The sequence below is a fragment of the Callorhinchus milii genome, unplaced genomic scaffold (assembly GCF_018977255.1).
Source record: "Callorhinchus milii isolate IMCB2004 unplaced genomic scaffold, IMCB_Cmil_1.0 Scaffold21, whole genome shotgun sequence".
Lineage (NCBI taxonomy): Eukaryota > Metazoa > Chordata > Chondrichthyes > Chimaeriformes > Callorhinchidae > Callorhinchus > Callorhinchus milii.
In genome coordinates this window covers 8,992,849-9,014,234 of record NW_024704762.1, presented here as the reverse complement: position 1 = coordinate 9,014,234, position 21,386 = coordinate 8,992,849, and the positions used below count along the sequence as shown (strand labels likewise).

General features: G+C 51.1%; 1 protein-coding gene across 1 annotated transcript in view; it reads left to right on the top strand.

Moving 5' to 3' along the window:
• Window positions 1-20,942, top strand: part of cpamd8 (C3 and PZP like alpha-2-macroglobulin domain containing 8) — a 45,546-nt gene extending 24,604 nt beyond the window's left edge. Inside the window, exons 28-43 of the mRNA XM_042342696.1 lie at window positions 5,016-5,172; window positions 5,439-5,513; window positions 6,400-6,565; window positions 7,061-7,147; window positions 7,553-7,689; window positions 8,070-8,225; window positions 8,427-8,489; window positions 9,062-9,300; window positions 9,605-9,692; window positions 13,785-13,859; window positions 14,332-14,437; window positions 14,558-14,668; window positions 17,221-17,433; window positions 17,872-17,946; window positions 19,442-19,625; window positions 20,553-20,942. Coding sequence (XP_042198630.1) covers window positions 5,016-5,172; window positions 5,439-5,513; window positions 6,400-6,565; window positions 7,061-7,147; window positions 7,553-7,689; window positions 8,070-8,225; window positions 8,427-8,489; window positions 9,062-9,300; window positions 9,605-9,692; window positions 13,785-13,859; window positions 14,332-14,437; window positions 14,558-14,668; window positions 17,221-17,433; window positions 17,872-17,946; window positions 19,442-19,625; window position 20,553 — 1,933 coding nt within the window. The 3' untranslated portion in view covers window positions 20,554-20,942. The remainder of the gene's footprint in view (window positions 1-5,015; window positions 5,173-5,438; window positions 5,514-6,399; window positions 6,566-7,060; window positions 7,148-7,552; window positions 7,690-8,069; window positions 8,226-8,426; window positions 8,490-9,061; window positions 9,301-9,604; window positions 9,693-13,784; window positions 13,860-14,331; window positions 14,438-14,557; window positions 14,669-17,220; window positions 17,434-17,871; window positions 17,947-19,441; window positions 19,626-20,552) is intronic.
• Window positions 20,943-21,386: the final 444 nt, after the last annotated feature.

Sequence of the window (21,386 nt, the reverse complement as noted above, 5' to 3'; positions counted from 1 at the left end):
TGCGAAGCTAGAACTCTTTAATTTTTTATCGTGCCTTGTGCACTGAAATCTCAAGCATTTTACAGTAATCAATTACTTTTTTGTAGACAACCACGCAGGTATTTTGCACACAGCAGTGTCCCTCAGCCGTCAGGTGAATGACCGGTTTTAGTTGGTGGATCGTTGGCCAGGACGCCGGGAGAAACCTTTTAGATTCATCTCACGGGGATCTTTAACGTCCACCCGTGCTGCAGAATGGCGGAACAGGCTTGAGGGGCTGAGTGGCCTACTCCTGTTTCCTATGTCCCTATGCATTGGAGCGTCTGACTGGACTGTGAGCCCAGGTACTGACATGGGGGGTGGGGGGGTGGGGTTTGAACCCACAGTCTGTGGGAGTTCGATGAAACTGAGTCCAGCCAACACTAGTAAACAGCTAGTGAGTGTTCCTTTGAATTGTACATCAAAATTATACTGTAAACCTGGAGCTGTTAATCTTCTTTAACCTTTAAATCCCGATACATAGTCCTGCATAATCCCAGCCCCTGCCTCCACCAGCAGTGATTAATCTGCACTTCGGAGAATTGCCTTCTGGCTTCTGTTGTAGGATGTTCCTGCCCACTGCCAACCCTGGGGACATCTATGGGCTTAATTCACTGGAAGGTGTCCAACTCCGACAGCTCACAGAGTTTATAAATAAAAGAGGGGAGTGTGCGTGGGGGTGTGGGTGAGTGGGGGTAATTAATTGAAAGGAAATCAGTGATACAATCACCAAATCCGAAGCCCTTTGGCTCCTGGGAAAAGGTCTACACTCTCAGGCTGCTTTCCCTCCACACTCTCCACCCTCTACCAAATCCATCTACTGGATCTCACGTCAGTCTTTCATCCCCACCCACGACGGGACAGTGAGTAATGGTTCGGATAAAGTCAGGCAGTTTAAGCCCCAATCGAAGTTTTGTTTGTTCTTTTTTTTCTGCCAAGAAAAGGTAAACGTTACTTAAGATAGGTTCACGATGTTGGCGGAAGCCTTGGGTATTTTTTTTCGTTTAAGGCAAAAGCTTAACGAAAACGCAAGCCTCGTGCATCTCAACCCGCCCTTTGCTTTTCACTGAGGAGTTTGGTCAAAAACAAGAAAAGGAGGAATCAGTGAAACCGGGCGTTTTGTGCGGGACTTGGTTCCATTCCTGTTGGGTCCCAGGCCAGGTGTGGCAGGCACTCAGTTAGTCTTTGCGTTCGAGATAGATTTGCGCCCATAACATCTCAAGGCGCGCCATAGCTAATTGCTGTCAAGTGTGGTGACTGGGGTTTTGGAGGCAACAAGCACAGCAGCCAACATCGGTGCAGCGGAATGTAAATGAGCAATTAATTGGGTGGATTGTTGGCCAGGACACCTAGAGAGGTCCAACAAGGCAACGGGATCTTTGACGTCCACTCGAACAACAACAACAACTTGCATTTACATAGCGCTCTTCGTGCAGGGCAGTGTCAAAGAGCGCTTGACAGTGCTGGAGCCTGATACAAGTGGGAACTCAGCAATCTCCAGTACTGGTGGGGGCGAGTGGAGGGGGGAGTTTAAAGGTGAATTTGGTGTTGGGTACTGTTCTTTCTCCATTCCTGAAAATTCCAAACGTTCTTCGGATCTCTCTCCCTCTCTCTCCCCCTCTCTCCCTCAGTGTATAATTGCTACCAACACACAACCAAAGAAAACCCTTGATATGACAAAAGGCCATTCAACCCATTGTATTGATGCCACCCTTCACTCCTTGAATGAAGCCATCGATCCCAATCCCAGTTCTCCGCTCTTTCCCCTTAGCGAGGAGAATGTGTTGCAGGAAAGCGTATAATAAATAATAACAATAATCCTCGCATATGATTTAGCGCCTTATCACGTCATTGAGACGTCTCAAAGCGCTTCACAGAATATTTGTTAAAAGCGGATTGACTGTGCATTTTGTGAGCGAAACGGATTGGGGGGAGGGAGCTATGCGTCACCTGAGCAATAAATTCGTCGGCCAAGTCTACAAAACAAAACAAGACCTCGCTGGGGGAATAACGCAGTTGTTTACAGGGATTAATAAAAAGTGTTCCAGAATTTATTCTGTGGAAGAAAACATTTGCTAAACTGGAATACTCATTAAATTGGAATCAAACTGCAACAAATCATAAAAACAACCACACAAAAAACAGATGCAAGCGAGAAAAATACAGTCGTGCTCTCGACCCCCAAAACCAATGGCCCTTTTTTTTTTGCCTCTGGGACTGTCCGTGTTCATGTTAAAAAAATATATATACCGCACTAAATCATTGCGAAATGGCAGCTCCCCCTTTGTGTGATGCCTGGCGTATTTCAATCCCTCTCAGTGAAAAAGGTTGTGACAGACTGTTACTTAACACTCGAAAAATTCACCGTAGTTTGTTTGCTAACTGCCTGACCGGTCTCACTGGCAGATGTAATAATAGCTTGATTAAGTGGTTGAGAAAGCAAGCCCTTCAGCCTGGTGGAGATGGCATCGTGCTGAACAGACCCTGGGGTCATTAGCCATGGTTTGTCTAATAGGTTTCGAAGCCCGAGAGAGTTTAAAATACTGCCTCGGTTTTGCAAAAGTTTCAACATTTATGTCTGGACGCCTCCTTTTTTTTTTGTTGTTGTGATTTTTTTTTTGGTAAACAAGTGGTTTTTTTTTTATCGGCCCCCCAAAAAAAGGCACCGTGAACTTATATTGGCATAAGAACGATCGGGTGGGTTTGTTTCACACGAGATATCAGAATGGTTTCAGTCCGCGAGGTGTTTGCTCACTCGGCAGGATGATTCGAGGAAAGGAAACTTAAGTCATTAGCAAATGTGGGTTTATATTCCCCTGAGCTGAGAGGGGTCGAAGGGGTGATCTGATTGAGGTGTTTAAAATGATTTGATAAGATAGATGGAGAGAGATGCTTTCCCCCCTCCCCCCCCCACTCCTGCTCCCCCCCCCCCCCCCCCCCCCCGCCCCCCACACTGCACTCCCCTCTGTTCGTGGAATTCATCTTAAAATTAAAGCCAACCCAATTAAGAGTGAATCAGAAAGCATTTCTTCAACACAAAGGGTTGTGGAAACGTGGAATTTGCTCCCCCACCCCCCCTCCCCCCCCCACCTCAAAAGGTTCTGAATGTCTGGTCAATTTAAATATTTCAAGGGATGTGATGAAGGGCCAGGAAATGGGATTAAACTGCAGATAAGCCGTGATCTAATAAAATTTTGGGGGCAGAATGGTCTACTCCTGTTCCTGTCATCTTGTGTTCTTATCTCATTTAAATGCAAAGATTATTATTATTAATAATAACAATAATCATCATCATAATTACAATCCTCGCCTTTGACAAGGCGTCTCATCGCCCCGTCGAGACGTCTCAAAGTGTTTCGCTAGTTTGGTTTGCCGCGAATGTTTGAGACATCCTCCCGACTGTGAAAGGCGCTAAGTAAATGTGAATTGGGTTGTATGTCTGTATGATGTGTTTCCGCATGTGTCAGAGACCTGGCGAAGGGCCCAAAATAACCCTCTGTAATATCTACACGTGCCTGTGATTGAGCTGCTGGTGGGTGGGGTGGGGTGGGCTGTAGAGTTGCCTCATGTGTGAGATGACACTGCAGTGTGTGTGTGTGCGTCCAGGATTCCTTGGCAGTCACAGCAGATGGTGCCTCACCCATTCGGGGATTGGAAACAGTTCAGAAATCCACAGCGAACGTATTTTATGCGAGGGGCGTTGTTGCAGGGAAATGGAACACTTTGTCTTTTCGGGGTTTTTCGGTGACGGCATCAAACACTCCTCAATCAAGAGTCATCTCCCCCACCCCCACCCCCACCACCACACCCCACCCCACTCCCCGATACACAGCCAAGCTGCTTGAATCTTCGCTGCTCCTAAGCAATAGGGGAGACATTCCACCTTCGTCTAGGCTTACTCTCGTTTCCTTAGCACTTCCGAATGGTCAGAATTTTTAGCAAATTGTGGAATTCGGTCTCAACTTTGAAGTTGGTTTTCTGTGGTCTCTTAATGATAATAATAATAATCCTTGCATTTGATACTGCGCCTTAGTACGTCTTCGAGACATCTCGACTGTGTATTTTGTGGGCAAAACTTAAAAGAACTTGGGAGAAATTCAGGCTGTAGTTAAGAATCTGACATGCTCTAAAAATGCTAAGCAAACCGAGTAAATCTAGACCCTGGTGCAATTTCGACCCCACATGTGTCTTTAAGATCAGCATTGCATGGAAGCACGCCCATCGTTGCACCATTGTAAGTTTTTCCGTTTCTCGCACCAAATTGTCCGTGTGCCAAATTAGTGGGCTCACATCTGGCTGGAGCCCACTCCCAGCTCATTTCATTTTCGAGTCCTTGCAGCTGGCAGAGGGAGAGACTGGATTTGAACCCTTCCCTCAAAAGGGAAGGGACTGTTTTCTAACCCACTGTCCCGATCATAGAATCATAGAATCTTTCAGCACAGAAGGAGGCCATTCGGCCCATCGTGCCTGTGCAGGTTCTTTGAAAGAGCCACCAACTAGAACTACCCACTCCCCCGATGTTACCGCATACCCTTGCTTTCCCCATACGCCTCTTCTTAAACTTTTTAATCGGTGCTGTCAATGCAAGTTACGTGGCTTTAGCTGGTTGGACTCCAGTAGTTACCCCAACGCACACTAGTGGGTCCCCCAAACCTTGCCAGCCTACGCCTAATACTTTCCGGAATTAAGTAGACAGGATGCATCCCTCCAGGGAGAAAGAGAGAGTGCGCATTCCATTCCAACAATCTATCTCTGGGATTTCCATGCGTTGGTGGATGGGATGCATGGAATTTTTGGTTTGGATACTCTAAGCACAGTGATGGGTTTCCGCATGTGTCAGACACCTGGGTAACCAAGCAAAAAAGATTGGGTTGATGGTAACTTGTCACTGTTAGCTGGAACGCCTTATCTTTGTGTGAACCTGGTGATCTCTAGATCTCTGAGACCAGCCTCTAGCTAACAGGGCTCCTGTCTGTCTTGTCACTGTTTGGTTTCAGGCTGACGGCGTTTGTCCTGAAGTCGTTCGCGCAGTCGCGCGGGTTCATTTACATCGACCCCAAGGAGCTGACGGCACCCAAAGACTGGATCATCCAGCACCAGAAAGAAGACGGCTCTTTCCCAGCCGTGGGACGAATCCTCAACAAGGACATCCAGGTACCTGCTCGGTGGGGAGACTTGTTATCAGTTGCGTTAGCTTAACAGTATGGACTCGCTGTTTAGTCAGTGTGAGTGTTAAAGACCCTCCAATCTTGGAACAATGCGCTTCTCAATAGAGAGATTTGTTTTATGCTTTATGAAGGGGGTGAATGTGATATATTAGCTGGATGTATCTCTTGAGACGCTACCCCCACCTGAAGGCCGTCGTACAAACCCAAGTTGCCGAGGTATTAATGCTATTGCGATGGGATTGTTCTCTCCAGGGCGGAATCCACGGGAAGATCTCTCTGACAGCCTATGTGGTCGCTGCTCTGCTTGAGACGGGCATCACTTCCGAGGTACAGTACACACTGCTGAGCAAAATCAGCCGCCTCCAGGCGCTGCTCATCGCACAGCTTATTAGTGGAGTCCCAGGTGGTTGGGATTTTGATACGTGTGACCTCTCAGCGCTGGATTATAACAGTCTTTGCGTCTCGTGTAGTTTCATGTTTGATGTAAACATTCTCATCGAGCGGTAAGTCTTGTCTGTGGTGCCCTGCCCTACGCTGCACAGTTCGACCTTGCTTTCCCAAGCCCAAGGAAGAGCAGGAAAAGTGTTAATCCCGACCGAGCGAACTCGTCGATCAGGAAGAAAGTGGAGGAAAGAGTTAATCGCATTTTGGGGCCAACAAAATCTAACTAGGAAGAGGTTGTGGACGGGGTCAGCCTCATCTGCTAACTAGCTATAAAGGCAAAGAGGTGCTTTAGGGGTTAGTGATCTGTCTGCAGGGGGAATCCCTGTGGTGTTTAACAGGGAGAGAGCAGGAATGTTGTTAGAATTTAGTGAATTCAAGCACTTGAGGCATTTCCTGCTCACTTACTCTGCTCTCAAGCTATGACAAGCACGCTGAGGTCAGGAAACAGGAAGGACCTCTGCCACCAGACATTCTCACCTCACAACCGGGTTACAGGGTCGGGGGGGAGGGGGGGGGTGCAGAGGATCCAGACTCTCACTGGGATGAGGGGGTGGAGAAAGAGGTTTAATTATCCTGCTCAAGCTCCTCAGCAAGTTTCGCCCACAGAATATACAGTCAATTCAATTTACAATGTGTCCCGTGAAGCGTTTTGAGACGTCTCGAGGACATGATAAGGCGCTGTATCGAATGCAAGGATTATTATTATTATTATTATGATGAACCTCGGGCTGATTATTTATTTGAATGTATTATTGAATCGCCCGGTTAGGAAGAAAAGGCCGCGGTTGCCAAAGCCAAGCATTTCCTGGAGACAAACATGTACTCGGCAGATGATCCGTACACCACTGCTCTCTCGGCTTACGCTCTGACTCTCCTGAGGAGCACCTATGCTTCAGTGGCACTGAGGAAGCTGAACAACATGGCTATCATGCAAGGTATGTGGAGCCTTGACCTCACTCTGCAGGAGATCACTTGCTTAATTACTCCACTACCCACTGCCCCCGCTCGGCTGGCTCCGGCCTCCTGCCTGTCCCTCGGAGGTCCCCTCTGCTCCACCATCAGCGGCCATGCTCCCAGCCACTTAATGCCCCGAAGCTTTGGAACTCTCTCCCTCAATCCTCCGCCTTACGGTCACCTCCTTCCACGTGGAGGGCGCTGTGTAAGCACAGGTTGTTTGTTGTTGGTAATGCGATAAAGAAAGGTCACAGCAATGAGAAATGCTAGGAAAAGAGAAGTTAAATCGCTCACAAAATATGCAATCAATCCTCTTTACAATATAACCTGTCAAGCGCTTTGAGACGTCTCAACGACCTGATGATTATTATTTATTATTAAAAGTTAAATCGCGCGATTGCTGAGTGTCCTGCGAGCTGTTGATCAGTGGGGCAGATACTCCGTGAGTTGAGTAACTCGTGTGTTTTGAATAACAGATGGCTTCACACACTGGAGCCTGACCGGTACCACAGTCACCGACGAGGACACATTCATGGGCTTCAATGACGGCCTCTCACAGTCGGGTAAGGTGGTCACTGCAGATTCTTTGAGGTGGGGGCGGGGGCGGGGGGGGGCTTGGTTCGGTCGATCGCACTCTCTCGCCGCTGGGTCAGAAGACGGTGGGTTCAGGCCCCACTTGGGGACTTGAGCTCACAGTCCAGGCTGAGGTTCCAGCGCAGTGTTGAGAGAGAGAGAGCGCACTGCAATGTCCGAGGTGCCGTCCTTCAGATGGGCTGTGAAATTGAGATTCCCATCGAGTGGACGTTAGGATCTTGCGATACTGTGATCGATGAGAAATTGATGGATAGATACTCGAAGGTGGGAATGGGGGAACTGAATGCTTTGGGCTTGAAGGGGCTGTGTTGCTGGGTTCCCTCAATAATGTTCTCTCTCTTGTCCCTCTCTCTCTCTCTCTCTCTCTTGACCAGTTGTCTCAGCAGAAGTGGAGATGACGGCATACTCGCTGCTCACGTACACCCTGCTCGGGGATGTAGCCTCGGCCCTCCCGGTTGTGAAGTGGCTTTCGCAGCAAAGGAACGCGCTGGGCGGATTTTCATCGACCCAGGTAAACCGCACGCCAACACCAGCGGGTGGGGAGGTTTGGCATCAACGAGCACCAAAACCAGACACGTGTGTTTTTCTTTTATATACACACACACACACTCACACACGTATGTGAGCACGTAATATACTCGCGCACGGCTACAAGCACACAAGCGATGCACGGCTAAACATGAGGGTCATAACGGAAGGGTAACCGTGGCATTGCTAGCGAGGCATTTACGTGGGCTTTCAATGATCCAACAGCAACTTGCATCAAATATAGTGCATACTCCGCTGAAGTGCTGTGGAGCCGTGGGACGTTTCAGTTGAAGTGAGATTAACCTCAGCTGTTCTCTCTTGTGCTCTCTCTATGTCTCTCTCTCTCTCTCTCTCTCTCTCCAGGACACCTGCGTCGCTCTGCAAGCGCTCTCCGAGTACGCCATCCTCTCCTACGTGGGGGGCGTCAATCTGACCATCTCCCTCGCCTCAACCAACCTGGATTTTCAGGAGTCCTTTGAGTTGAACAAAGACAACAAGAAGATCCTCCAAACGGCGGTGGTGAGTGACCCTGCGCCCAGGCCCCTCGCTCCGAGCCCGACCTCCTTCTAGACACCATCCCTCCGCACCGGCCTGCTCCATGTCACCGCGCCCTGCCGGCCCCAACATCTTCGGTCGGGCCTTTGTATTCCCCAGTTGTAGATTTGGTATTATTCCTGGTTCAATGGCATTTTGTGTCTTTCTCCCCTTTTTTCCCGCTAGATTCCGAGCATCCCGACCGGCTTGTTTGTCAGCGCCAAGGGAGAGGGCTGCTGCCTGATGCAGGTGGGTATGGAATAAAAAAAGTTACATCGCAGTGTGCGCGCGTGTCTGTGTGGGTGTCTGTGTGGGTGTCTGTGTGCGCATGTGTCTGTGTGCGCATGTGTCTGTGTGCGCGCGTGTCTGTGTGGGTGTCTGTGTGCGCGCGTGTCTGTGTGCGTGTCTGTGTGCGCATGTGTCTGTGTGCGCGCGTGTCTGTGTGGGTGTCTGTGTGCGCATGTGTCTGTGTGTGCCCGTGTCGGCGTGTGCGTGTCTGTGTGCGCGCGTGTCTGTGTGGGGGAGTGTCTGTGTGCGCGCGTGTCTGTGTGCGCGCGTGTCTGTGTGCGCGCGTGTCTGTGTGGGTGTCTGTGTGCGCATGTGTCTGTGTGTGCCCGTGTCGGCGTGTGCGTGTCTGGGTGCGCGCGTGTCTGTGTGCGCGCGTGTCTGTGTGGGTGTCTGTGTGCGTGTCTGGGTGCGCGCGTGTCTGTGTGCGCGCGTGTCTGTGTGTGCGCGTGCCTTGTACGTGCGTCTCAAAGGCTCTGTATCCAACGCAAGGATTATTATTATTAATGTTATTATTAATATCCGTGACTTTGCAGATCGACGTGACGTACAACGTTCCAGACCCGGTGGCCAAGCCGGCGTTCCAGCTCTCAGTCACGCTGCAGGAGCCCAAGCGGGAGCGCCACCTGCACCAGCCCCCGGCCCGGGCCCCCTCCCGCAACGACAACCGCTCCGAGCGTTCCCGCAGGCGCCGCGCTGTGGGGGCCCATGACGACGACCCTGCCTCCGACCAGGATCACCAGGAATACAAAGTCACCGTGGAAGCTTGTGCCAGGTACATTCGCCAACACACCCCCTCCACTGCCCCCCACCTTCGTGGCCACCGCTCGGCCCTCCGTGCATGCATGTGTGCGCGCGTGTGTGTGTGTTCCTGCATGTGTGTGTGCGTCCCTCCTTCTCTCAAGCCAACACGGCTTTCTGCTCGCGGGTCGTTCTCGAGTGTCGCTCCGGGGACACAACCCCAGCGTGAAGGGCGCTACGTAAATGCAAGTTGTCGCTGCGTCTTGTTTGTGGGCCTCCGCGTGGGCAAGTCTCGTGGCTGTCCACCCCGATCGCTGACCTCCTTCTCGCTCCTGTAGGTGGCTCCACTCCGGCTCCTCGAACATGGCTGTTCTGGAGGTGCCTCTCCTGTCGGGGTTCCGAGCGGGCGTGGAGAGCCTCGAACAGGTAGGGAAAACCTCACGACTCCCTCATGACGCTCTCTCACTCGCTCTGTTACTCGCCCTCTCACTCTCGCCTTTTCTGAATTTCCCCAATCGAATGGTTTCTGATATTGATAAACAAGCAATCGCCATAAAGAACAACGACAACAACTTGGATTTATATAGTGCCCCCTTCGCCGGACGGCCTCTCGGAGCGCTTCACAGTAACGGATCCCGGGGCCGAGCCGGGGGGAGGGAAAGTGTGGGGGGTTTTGCGGAAGAGAGAAGACTGAGAGCAAACGGGGTCTGTCAGCAGAGTAGAGTGTTGAGTCCCAGCTCCGTGTGAATGGTTTGTAAGTCCTTATCTCGGGAGGAGGCAGTGCCTCTTTGACTGGAGTGTACAACTGGGGAGTAATCTCGCCAAACGTCTGCACCTCGTTCCACTGAAGGCTCAGTGTCTTGGACTCAATCTGGTTCCTGCTATAAGAACAACACTTATAGCTTGTGTGGTGTGGGGGGGCTGGGGTGGGGGGGGGGCGGAGGTGGGGGGGAATGGGGGAGAGGAGGGATCGAGAGGAAGGATGGACGGAGGCATCAGATACCATGATCAGCAATCTGGAGGTAATGGGTGCCTGCTGACATTGAATAAGATGCTATAACAGAGTGGGAGAGAGGAAAAAAGCCAAAGCCCCTCCCTCCCGGGGCTGAAAGGAGCATGCGTGAATATTAGACCCCCCCCACCGCGCCCCTCTCCCCCATTTCCCCTGGTGATAGGGCCAAGAAGGAGTCAACAACAACCACAACTTGCGTTCATATAGTGGCCCTCACGCCGGGCGGAATCCCAGAGCGCTTGAAACGGGGAGGGAGTCCCCGGAGAGAGGAGGGAATACAGTGGCAGTGAGAGAAAGCGAGAGGGGGGCGAGGGGGGGGTGTGGGGGAGAAAAAAGATTGGCGGGAAAACTAGCAACAAGAATTTGAGGTCACAATTTTGTTTCAACCGATTCCAAAGTAAATATTGGACCGAGGATTATTCCAGCGTCTCTCTGTCCTCTGCGAGTACCGCAGGAGTGTTGCTACTGAAATGTTAGAATAGAATAATATTTTCAGAAGGTGTGCTGGGGGGGAAGCTGGGAACTGTTTCCGAGACCTATTTGCCTCCCACTTAACAAGTACTGTGCTTTCGTGCCATCGTTGCCAATTGATGCTTCCACGTTGAGCGAAACCTGTAAGTTCTATCGCCACCGCAGACGCAAGCCACGAGAGATCCACACAGTGGTGTCATTGAGCGCTCGCCTCGCAAGCGAGAGGACCCGGGTTCGATTCCCGGGTGGGGCGTAACCTTAGGCAGGTTTCCTTACTCCACAAACACGCCTCTGTTTTGTCCAGCGGTAAATAGGAACCCTTCGCTCGTCGATTGACGGATCGCTTTTCCGGCGGTGGGGGGGGTGGTAATCCCCTCAAAATAACAATTTGGCCAAGGATAAACAATTAAAAGACGTGGGAAGGCGCCATATAGTAATAACAACAACAATACTAACAATCTTTGCATTTGGTAAAGTGCCTCATCGCGTCTTCGAGACGTTCTCAAAACGCTTCACAGCATATCCTGTCAAGTGGAGTGACTGTATGTTTCGCACACGTCAAACGCGAGGGTTAGTGTTGTTGTCGTTGAAGGGTTTAAGGGTTAAAACTGCACCGGCAAGTCGCAGTGAACGTCTTCGTCATTAGCTGGGCACACTCCGAATGAAGAATGCTGGGACGAGGGCTGCTGTGAGTGAGCCAAAGGTCTTTCCACAAGGGGCCTCTTGCATTAGTTTTACAGCAACCACAGTGTAATAACAGGCACACACAAACGTGCAGAAACATGCTCAGACACGTGCACATCAGCAGCCCAGAGCGGTGCTCTCTCTCTCTCTCTCTCTCTCGTCCTCTCTCTCTCTCTCGTCCTCTCTCTCGTGCTCTGGGAATCTCGATCCAATCCATTTTCTTTTGTTCAATTAAATTTCTTTTTGGTCTAAAACGAAGAGGGAGAGGGAAAGACTACTTCAGTGAGCGCGTAGTAAACTCGAGGCCGAAGGGAAAGCAGTACCTATCGTTTCTTTCGAGAACGCACTTGGTAGATTTCTGCGGGAAAATAATATCTCGGGGCACGGTGTGCGGTTTGGGACATGGAGATGTCAAAGTAACTGCCAGGAGGGCGGAAGGCCAAATTCTTACGTTCTTTTAAATTAAAGGTGAGGCTTTAAACTTTTTCCCGGTACTCCCCAGGCCGACAACCCTCCGGATAAATAAATTGGTCGCTCGCTGCCAAACAGGTTTGCGGGATCTCACTGGGCGCGAATTGGCTGCCGTGGTTCGCCTGCAAACTCTACAGTCACGTCCTCCGCAGTCAAATCCTCTCCCCACACAACGCGTGGCTAGCGAGGGAACTGCGTTGTAGAACTTATGGCGTTCCACCGGGTTTGCATTTGAGAAGCCGTCTGTGTACGACGTGGAAACGCCTCCAAAGAGCACCGCAGTCAAGTACGGTCAAGTCTCCCTGCAGGCGAGCGCAGCAGCGAATGTACACGGAGCTCAGCCTGAAGTTTGGGGTTCAGAGGTTGTTACCTTAGGCAAGTTTCCCAACTCCACACACACTCCTTCCTCTGTTTACCTAGCAGTAGGCAGGAACCCGGTTGTCAGTCGATTGGCGGATTGCTTTCCAAGGGGTAATAATCCCTTCGAAAATTATTAATAATGGTAACTTGGTCGCTTCAATCCACGACTGTTTGCGGGGACGCTGCTGTGCGCAATCGGCTGCGGCATTTCACCCACAAAATATACAGTCAATTCACTTTGCAGTGTACCCTGTGAAGCGCTTTGAGATGTCTCGAAGACGTGATAAGGCGCTGTATCAAATGCCAGGATTATTATTTACCTCTCCTCCCTCAATTTTCATAGCCCTGCATTAAGGGCTCTGGGACGCTACCCTGCATGAGGGGGCGCTATATAAATGCAAGTTGTTGTTGAAGTTGTTGTTATTTACACTGGCTAGCTTGCTCCCTCAAGCTACTCCCAAGCTCACTGTTAGTCCAGCAAAGGCCCCATACAGTAGCCTCTTGTTTTGCAATCCACTGTAAACTGTCGTGTGTGTGTGTGCGCGAGAGAGAGAGGGAGAGAGAGGTTGGAGGGGTCGTTTCGTGGAACAATGCTGGAGCCACAGTGAAATTGATTGTCTACCTCTTGCTGGTGCCTGGGATTACGTGCCCGCAAATCTTGTTAACATCTCCGGGTGCTGAAAGGGTCGAGCAGGGAGGGGAGGGGGTGGAAGGGGAGGGGGGGGGGGGGTGCGGGTGGAGAGAAAGAGAGAGGAACGAATCCCTGCGGCCATACATCAAGCTGCCTTGTAAAACTCAGCCCTGGCTGGGCAGAGCAATTCGTGTTGGCGCCAGTGTGTGAGTGCACATCGTAAAGAGTCTGTCTGTAGCCTGTTCCTGATTTCACAAACTGCTCAGTCCCTATTAAAAGCCCTAATGACAAATTAAAACAGACTTTTTAATTTCTCGACCGTGGGTTAAACGCTCGTGTAGTAAAATGCCCTTCGGTAAATGTGAAGTTTCTGCTTTTTTTTAAAAAAAACTGAACGCTTTACCCCCTTTCCCCTCTCTCCCCCCTCCGCTCCCCTCCACCTCCCTCGCAACACACCTCCGCTACTTTCCTTCTCTTTATTTTGGCAAACAAAAATTACAACTCAATGAAAATCGATGTTGCGTGTCGGTGGGCACTGAGTTTGCTCACTTGAACCCGTCTTACTTTTCTTAAAACCTGTTGCTCTGTAATAATAACAATCCTCGCATTTGATACGGCGCCTGATCACGTCTTCGAGGCACCTCAAAGCGCTTCGCGGGATACACTGTGAAGCGAATTGACTATATTTTGCCGGTGAATGCACAGTTACTACACTTCCCAGAAAACTTTGCGAAGCACTTTTTTAATAGGCGCCACGTCAAATATCGTATAATATAAAAGTTGCAAACATATAATTCCAGATTAACTGTCCCTCTCCCCTCTCTCTCTCTCTCTCCCTCTCTCTCTCTCCCTCTTTCTCTCTCTCTCTCTCTCTCTCTCTCTCTTTCAGCTGCTCCTGGATAAACAGATTGAGCTCAAACGCTACGAAACGGAGGGAAGAAAAGTTTTATTTTATTTTGACGAGGTAAGACAAGAGTGAATTCAACTTTGCAACTTGGGTTTGTTTCAGATCCTCGGTTCCCTATGTTCAGTCGAGTGGAAAACTAGGATTGTTGTGTTTCCAGGGGCGCAGAGCAGATTCCAGCTCGTAGGTCAATCCAAGACACCACCTTGAGCTACAGGAAGTCCCAAATTTCTCCTACTCTTAGCCCTAATGACCAGTATCTTGAAAATTTAAGACGGTGCAGAAACTTGGGGTAGAAAAATCTTCAATTCACTCCTAATTTGGAAGCCAGTTTTTCTCGGTCTTCATAAAGGGAATCTGTTTCCAAATTACAATACAATACAATCCAATTTACATTTACGTACGGCACCTTTCACATCAGGAGGACGTCTCAAATTGTGACTTGAGCTGAAGAATTTTCTGGCGTTCCACACTTTAGCAGATCCTTTCCTACAGCCACCCTGAGTTCCGCTCTTTCTCCCTGTTTATCCAGATTCCCAGCCAGTGTATGACCTGTGTGAAATTCCACGCTTACCGCGAATACATTGTCGGGAAGACGGCTCCCATACCAGTCAAGGTGTACGACTACTATGAACCAGGTGAACTCAAGTGCCCTGCTTGTGTCTGACTGGCATGTCTAGCCTCTTTGAGTGTCTCGGATGTGATTCGCGCTGTGGGAGTGGTCGCCTGTGTTGGAACACGTTCTCTTTTGTCTCCAGCGTTCGAGGCCACTCGATTCTACAACGTCAGCGAGACCAGTCCTCTCGCCCGCGAGCTGTGCGACGGAACAACATGCAACGAGGTGGAGAGCTCGGCCAACCGCTGGATAGGTAGGTACATGGGCAAAGCTTTCCGTGGTTACTTGTTGGTTAGAGTTCGCAGGGCGCCGGTTTTGATCGGGGAAAATAAATCTGTGTTTGACCTCTTGTCAACCTTGCAGCCAAAGCCCTAATGGGTTGGGTGGTCCTAGCTAGACAAGCAGCAGGAAAGCTTGCCAGGCAGTGCCATCAATGGTAAGTGATGCAGTTTTAGCTGTTAGACTCTCAACAATTACCCCAACGCACACTCTGGGCTCCCCCCACCCCCCCCCAAAGCCTGGGCTCTTGCCAACCCCGTGCCCCTCCCGAGAGAGAGAGAGAGAGAGCGCGCGCATTCCATTCCAACCATCAATCTCGGGGATTTCCACGTGAGGGCGGGAGGCACGGAATTCTCAGTTGGGTTTCGAGACTCTCAAGCAACGGTGATGGGTTTCCGCGTGTGTCGAGACACCCGGCTGAGCAACAAAAAAAATCCAGCGGCAATGCACGTGGCTCAGGCACACACTGACTCCACTATTAAAGCCCCTCAGTTTTTTGCTGGTCGGGTTATAATGTGAGCTCAGAGGTAACGGACCCAAACCACTGCGTTCTAACGAGGTGGGACCTTTATTGCCACAAATTGGACTCCAACCCTGCGCTGTTTTGTTGGCGTCGGAGCCTCTTAATTTGGGTTATTTCTTTTTGGGAGGGGGAAAAAAAAAGATGTTTGTGTGGCAATTGTCAGATTTCTAACGCAGCGAATGCGAGTGCAGACTGGCGCTGAGCTGAGTAAAGAACAGGAATGACCCTGACCCTGTTGACTGCTCCTCTAACTGTGACCCAGGTGAACGAGACTCCAGGGCTGCTGACAACTGGCGCGGGTCTGTTCATCAGCCTCAGGCCTCCCGCTGAGTTTACGACTTGGCCCACTTAAGGTTGGGGCCTTCGAGGGTCACCGCTCTGCGTTGCGACCCTCCCCACACACCACACCCCCACCCCCACCCCCACACACACACACACACACCCACCCAACCCTCTTTGCCTGAAGCTCGATGCAGAAAGCACAGTGGATTTCTGTTGAGTTCTGCTTCCCTCCCACTGCTCCCCCTAACCTGTTGACAATTTATAGCCTAATTCCGCTGAGGAATACATTCCTGACGGGAGTCATTATGGCAAGTCCTCCCCCAACCCCCCCCCCCCACTCCCCAAACCAGGCCATCTCTCAGTGTGCCCCCAGCCTAAAGCCAGGCACGCTCTCTCTCTCGCTCTCACTCTCTCTCGCTCTCTTAGTCCAGGGTATTAATTTACCATCGCAGCCTGCCAAGGTCAGACCCACTCATTACAGGTAGTTTACGAGCGAGGACTGGTGACTTAATGTGGATTTCTGGTTTATTTTAGACTAACCTCATAGCTGTCAGCCAGCAGCTAATGTAGGGCAGGAATACACACACTCCTGTAATAACAACAAATTACTACCTTGCCATCCGGAGGCTTGGGGGCAGCTTATTCCCCGCCCCAATCAAAATAAGGGCGAGGGGGTTGGGTGGGGGGTGGGGGGCGGTGGTTGGGCTTGGGGGTGGACGGGGGGGGGGGGGGGAGTTATTTACTGACTAAAAGGAACGTTCATTCAATAATCCATTCATAAACCAGTTCGAAAAATCACAAGCTGTAGGAGACCGGATCCCGAGCAGAGCTTTGCTCAATAAATAAGGCTCTCGTAACACAGCGTAATGTCGGTGGCTTCTTTCTTAAGTGCTATCAGTCAGGAAAAAAGCGGGCGGAGGGAGGAGAAAGGTTTTTTTTTGTACTGGATTTTGTTCCTTCTCTAGGCTCCAGCTGCCCCAATGATGTCACCCCTTCGCAGCATTTTGTTTTGTGTGTGTTATTGGAAACCCGATCTTAACGGGATGGGGGGGGGGGGGAGAAACAAACCCAGCCAGTTGTGGCGGTTCCTGTGGCAACTGCGGTGTTCCCAAACAAGTACCAGAGGGGCTGTTTGGACCTCTCGTTGCCAATGCTGAGGTCTCTGTGGGGATGAGTCAATGGACGAGGCGTAGAATAGATTCCCCCTCCCCGTTTCCCCATCAGTGCCTGACTGACCGGCTTCAGGGATAGGAGGGCGGCCGAAGAGGAAAGTCTTGAGACGGGCTTTGAAGGAGGCGAGGGAGGGGGGTGGCGAGGCGAAGGGACTGCGGAGATGGAGTTACAAAGGGTGGGGGGCAGAAAGGCTAAAGGCCCGAGCGCCGATGGTCGGGTGGGCATGGCGGGGTGGGTGGGTGGGGGGTGCATGGAGCAGGCCAGTGCCCCCTGAGCGGAGGGAGCAGGCAGGTCAGTACGGAGTGTCTCGGGTGGGCAACCGACATAGAGGAAGGTGTACAAGATGCCGGTGGGTCGGAGGGAGATGTGGTCCGGTGGCCCTGCGGGAACATCTGTGTGTGTGTGTGTATTTTTTTATCGGTTCGCTGCTCAAGAAGGGACCGTGGGAAGAGTCGGTGGAAGGTCTGGGGGTAAAATTAAGTGGCCAAAGCTACTGTAACACAGAAACTCTTCGCCCTCTCTCTCCTACCTGTGTGTTTTACTGGCAGGATTCGTGCACACTGGCACCTGTAACAACGTGTTTGACTGCCTGGAGGAGGACCACTACGAGAAGTGCATGTGTTATCGAGACTGCGGGTATGATGGAGACCTGGTGTGTGGCTCTGACTCGGTGATTTACCAGAACCAGTGCCAGATGGAGGTGGCTTCGTGTCGCAATAACACCCGCATTGAGCAGGTTCCGATGTCTCAGTGTCCGTCGGGTAAGCTGTCTTCCGTTATCATCCAAATAATAATAATAATAATCCTTGCGTATGATGCTGCGCCTGGTTTGGACGTCTCCAAGCGCTTCGCGGAATACATTGTAAAGTGGAGTAACGGGGTTATTTTCTGGGTGAAACGTAAGAAGATAAACCAGTGGGGACTTGGTTCAAATCTGTCCCAGATTAATGAGGAGAGTTCTCCTCTCTCTCTGTTGACGGCAGTGCAGTGAGTTTGGGGACTGGCGACCAGGCAATCGATGCGCATTTCACCTACAACCCTGACTGATGAATTGTTGCCTGCAAAGGCTCATATTTTAGGGGAATAGTACTGATTTTCTCCCAATGTTCGAGAGTAAATAAAGGTGACGAGAGTGGGTAAGACCGGGCCTGTAGGGCATTCTCTAAGCTCCCTGTTCTGTCCCTTTTTCTCGCTCGCAGCGGAAAGCGTAGCCGAAGAAAAGGAACCTGCATCTTCTGCGGTGGAACCGGAACAGACACACCAAACCCAATCAGGTAACCCTCGCAACTTTATATCCCAATGGCCAACCTCTGTACAAGGAGCGAGCAGGAGAATGGGAGCAGAGTAGAGTAAGAGGGAGACTCCAGTGTTGGGAAGAGAGGTACCAGCACAGACACCCAGAGCCGAATTGCCCACGTCTCCGGTGCTGTCAGCTTTAAACGCTTTTCTAAGTGGTACGTTGTGCGCAGGTGATAACGATTCATTTTGCAGGAGAGGAAAAAAAATACTTTATTTCGATTTCGCAGATGATTGCAGTGCCTGAAAGCCTCCCCAGAAATATTTAGTCTACCCTCTCCCCCCCCCTCCGCCCCACTCCACCCCACTCCACCCTGCTCGCTCGCTCGCTCTAAGATGCGCACTCTTTACGTAAATTATCACAAAAACGCAGCCAACTTCATCGCACCTTGGAAGCGCTTGCAATTATGTGGGTGGGGGCGGTGGGGGGGGGTCAGGCTCTGAGAAACACGTGTCTGATAATCCTGGCGTTTTCGTGGTTGATACAGCGCCTGGTCACGTCGTCGAGACGTCCCTAAGCGCTTCACGGGATATCCTGTAAAGCGGAGTGACTGTGTATTTTGCGGGATGAGCCTCAACAAATCCCCTAATCCCCTTGCTCCCCTCCCCACCCACATACCACAGCACACCCCCACCCCCCTACCCCCCCACACACACCCCCCCCCCACACGCGCGCATCAATTTTAACAGGACTCCGCTCATCCTCTGCACAGGAGGTTTGGTGGAGGTTTGTGCAAAAAATGGTGGGCAGTCGCCACCCGGTGGTGCGTGGCTGACACTGCGGGGCTTTAGGGGCTCGACCCTGTCGGGGTAGCGCAGCCCTGTGGGTCCTGACGTCTCAGTCCCTCGTTGCTGGGAATCAGACAACACCGACAGTCATTCTTAATGTAAAGAAAAATTCGACGGCCAAATTTTGCCGCATTTCCAGGCCGTGCCGCTGCCCCGCAAAATGATCCGCGGCCCTTCCGCTTTACGGTGCATCCCCCGCGAAGCGCTTTCGAGGCGTGTCGGTATTATTGTTGTGGTTATTGTCGCGGGCGGCGCTTCCTGCGCTCCGCGCCAAGGCCCAGTTCCCGCACGGACCCAGCGCACAGCTTGATGCCGTGATGGAAAGATGGTGGGGATGGGGTGTTCTGGAATGATGAGATCATGTGGGTCGAAGGGGCTGCATCCAAACTAATCTTGTGAATTATCTGTCCATCTCTCTCTCTCTCTCTCTCCCTCTCTCTCCCTGTCCTTTCTAACCTTTCTCTCTCTTCCCCTTTCTAACTCAACCTCCTCTCTCGCTCCCTCTGAATCTGTTTTTCCATCTCTCTCCTTGTCTCCTTCCCTGTCTTCCACCCCCATCTCTATGCTCCATCGCTTCCTTTCTCTCTTTCTCTCTCTTTCCCCCTCCCTTCCTATCTCTCTTTCTCCCCACCTCTCTCTCTCCCTCTCCCTCTCTCGCTCACACACACACACACACACACACAGAGGAGACTCCTGTGCCACAATCAGAAGTCTCCTATTACTCTTACGGAGCGAGTTACGATTATGACCCGGAACTGTTTGCGTCCGACGTGGACGACGGAATCGAGGTGACCGGAGAGCAGCTGGAGACCGGCAGCCGAGCATCGGCGGCGACACAGGAGACGAGCGAACCATCGGGAAGCAAATGGTAACAACACAGTCTCCCTGACACTCACTCCTGTGTCCAGACCGAACCTGAGAGGAGTCAGGCTCTCTCTGGCTCAGTTCCTGGTCAGACCCAATCTGACTCTCAGTGATTACTCGGTGCAATGTTCCTGGGAAAGTGCAACCAGGAACGTACGTTTTCCTGAATGTAAAGATTGTGGCCTCTCCACAGGAGAAGTTTCTGGTCAGGTTCCCCGTGTGTGGGTGGGTAGGATGTAGAGTAAAGCTCCCTCATTGACGATTCTCCTTAGGTGAGAGGTAAGCGGCGTCTCTTTGGAGCTGAGCCTGCTCCGAGGTGACTTGTCTGGCAATAGAAGGCCTTGATCGAGCCAGCCCTCTGCGATGTGACGGGCGGGGGGTTGTGAAATGAGCGATAGGATACGCAGAGTGTCTGCAGTATTCCAGGGCTCTCACTGCTGATGACAGCACAGCCCAGCCTGGCTCATCGGCAGGACCTGGAAGGGCCGACCAGTCACTGGGGGCAGGGAGTCATCTCACTCAGGTCCTGTTAACCCTCAAGCCAAAGCCCTAACGGGTAGGGTGGTCCTAGTTGGACAGACAGTGGAAAGCTTGCCAGACCGTGCTTTCCCCTGAGCCTCAGCGCTGGTTTCAGGCTAACGCCCCCACATTTCTGTTTCCTCATCTCTGACCGAAGTTTTGCTGTGATCTCGAGTCGAGGCCCAAGAACTCTTAACCAGGAGCAGGAGGAGAGGCCGTGGACTGCGTTTCAAAGCCAAGTCTGGTGCCTGGCTCCAGTCCCACCAATCCAAACAAACCACTTATTTAATAACCAAATTTTATATCAAATTTTGTTCGTAGACAAAAAAAAACCGTCTCCCAAACAGAGCGAAGTATCCTGTGCGTCGAGTGTAAAAATTAAACGTTTTCTCTCTTTCTTTCCTGTCGGCAGAGCAAGATGTTTCAGACACGGGGAGGAGAGAGGCTCTTCCTGGATGTACATGTGTGTGTTTATATGTTACAAAGTCCCCCCCCACCACCCACCCACCCACCCCCCAACGCACCTGCTGAATGAAGACTTAGTGCTTTGGCCAGACAGCATGAAACAGAGGAGTCAGATCATATCCACACCCACTATTAAATGTCCCCCCTTATTAAATAGACTAGCTAGAGGCATCTTTACATATGTACCGTTGTATTTTATAATCGAAACACGCAGGTTAGCAGGGTTAGTATTTATATTTCTGAGTGACTACATCGATGTGTTTTTTTTTGTGATCTTTAATTTACTGCTGTGGTATTTATTGGAGCTGTACTTTTTAAATACAAAATGGTTCGTTCATTGTTCCTTTTCCTTGTAGGGTCCGGGGTGGGGGGTGGGGGAAGGGGTGGGGGGGTTGGGGGTGTTGTGCGGGGCGGAGGGGTCGAAGGTTTATTTTTTTTTCAATCTCCTAACTTTATTATTTAATTTTTTTTGTCTTGTCTCTCACTTTTTTAATATATTATATATATTATATATAATTATTCACGGTTTCAGATTTCTCCACCTCTCCCTCTTGCCCCTCTCCCCTTTCTCCCTCCCCGCCCCCCTCTCCTCCCCCCGCTCAGCCAGTATCTCTTGGCTCCTATCTCCTTATCTGGGAGGAGGTAAGCGAGTTAAGCCATAAGCTATCACCCTCCCTCCCTGTCTCCCTATCTCGTTCTTTCTACCTCCCTCCCTCCCTCCCTCCTCTCCTCCCCTTTCTCTCTCCCTCTCCCCCACTCTGTGGCTATCAGCCAACTTCCC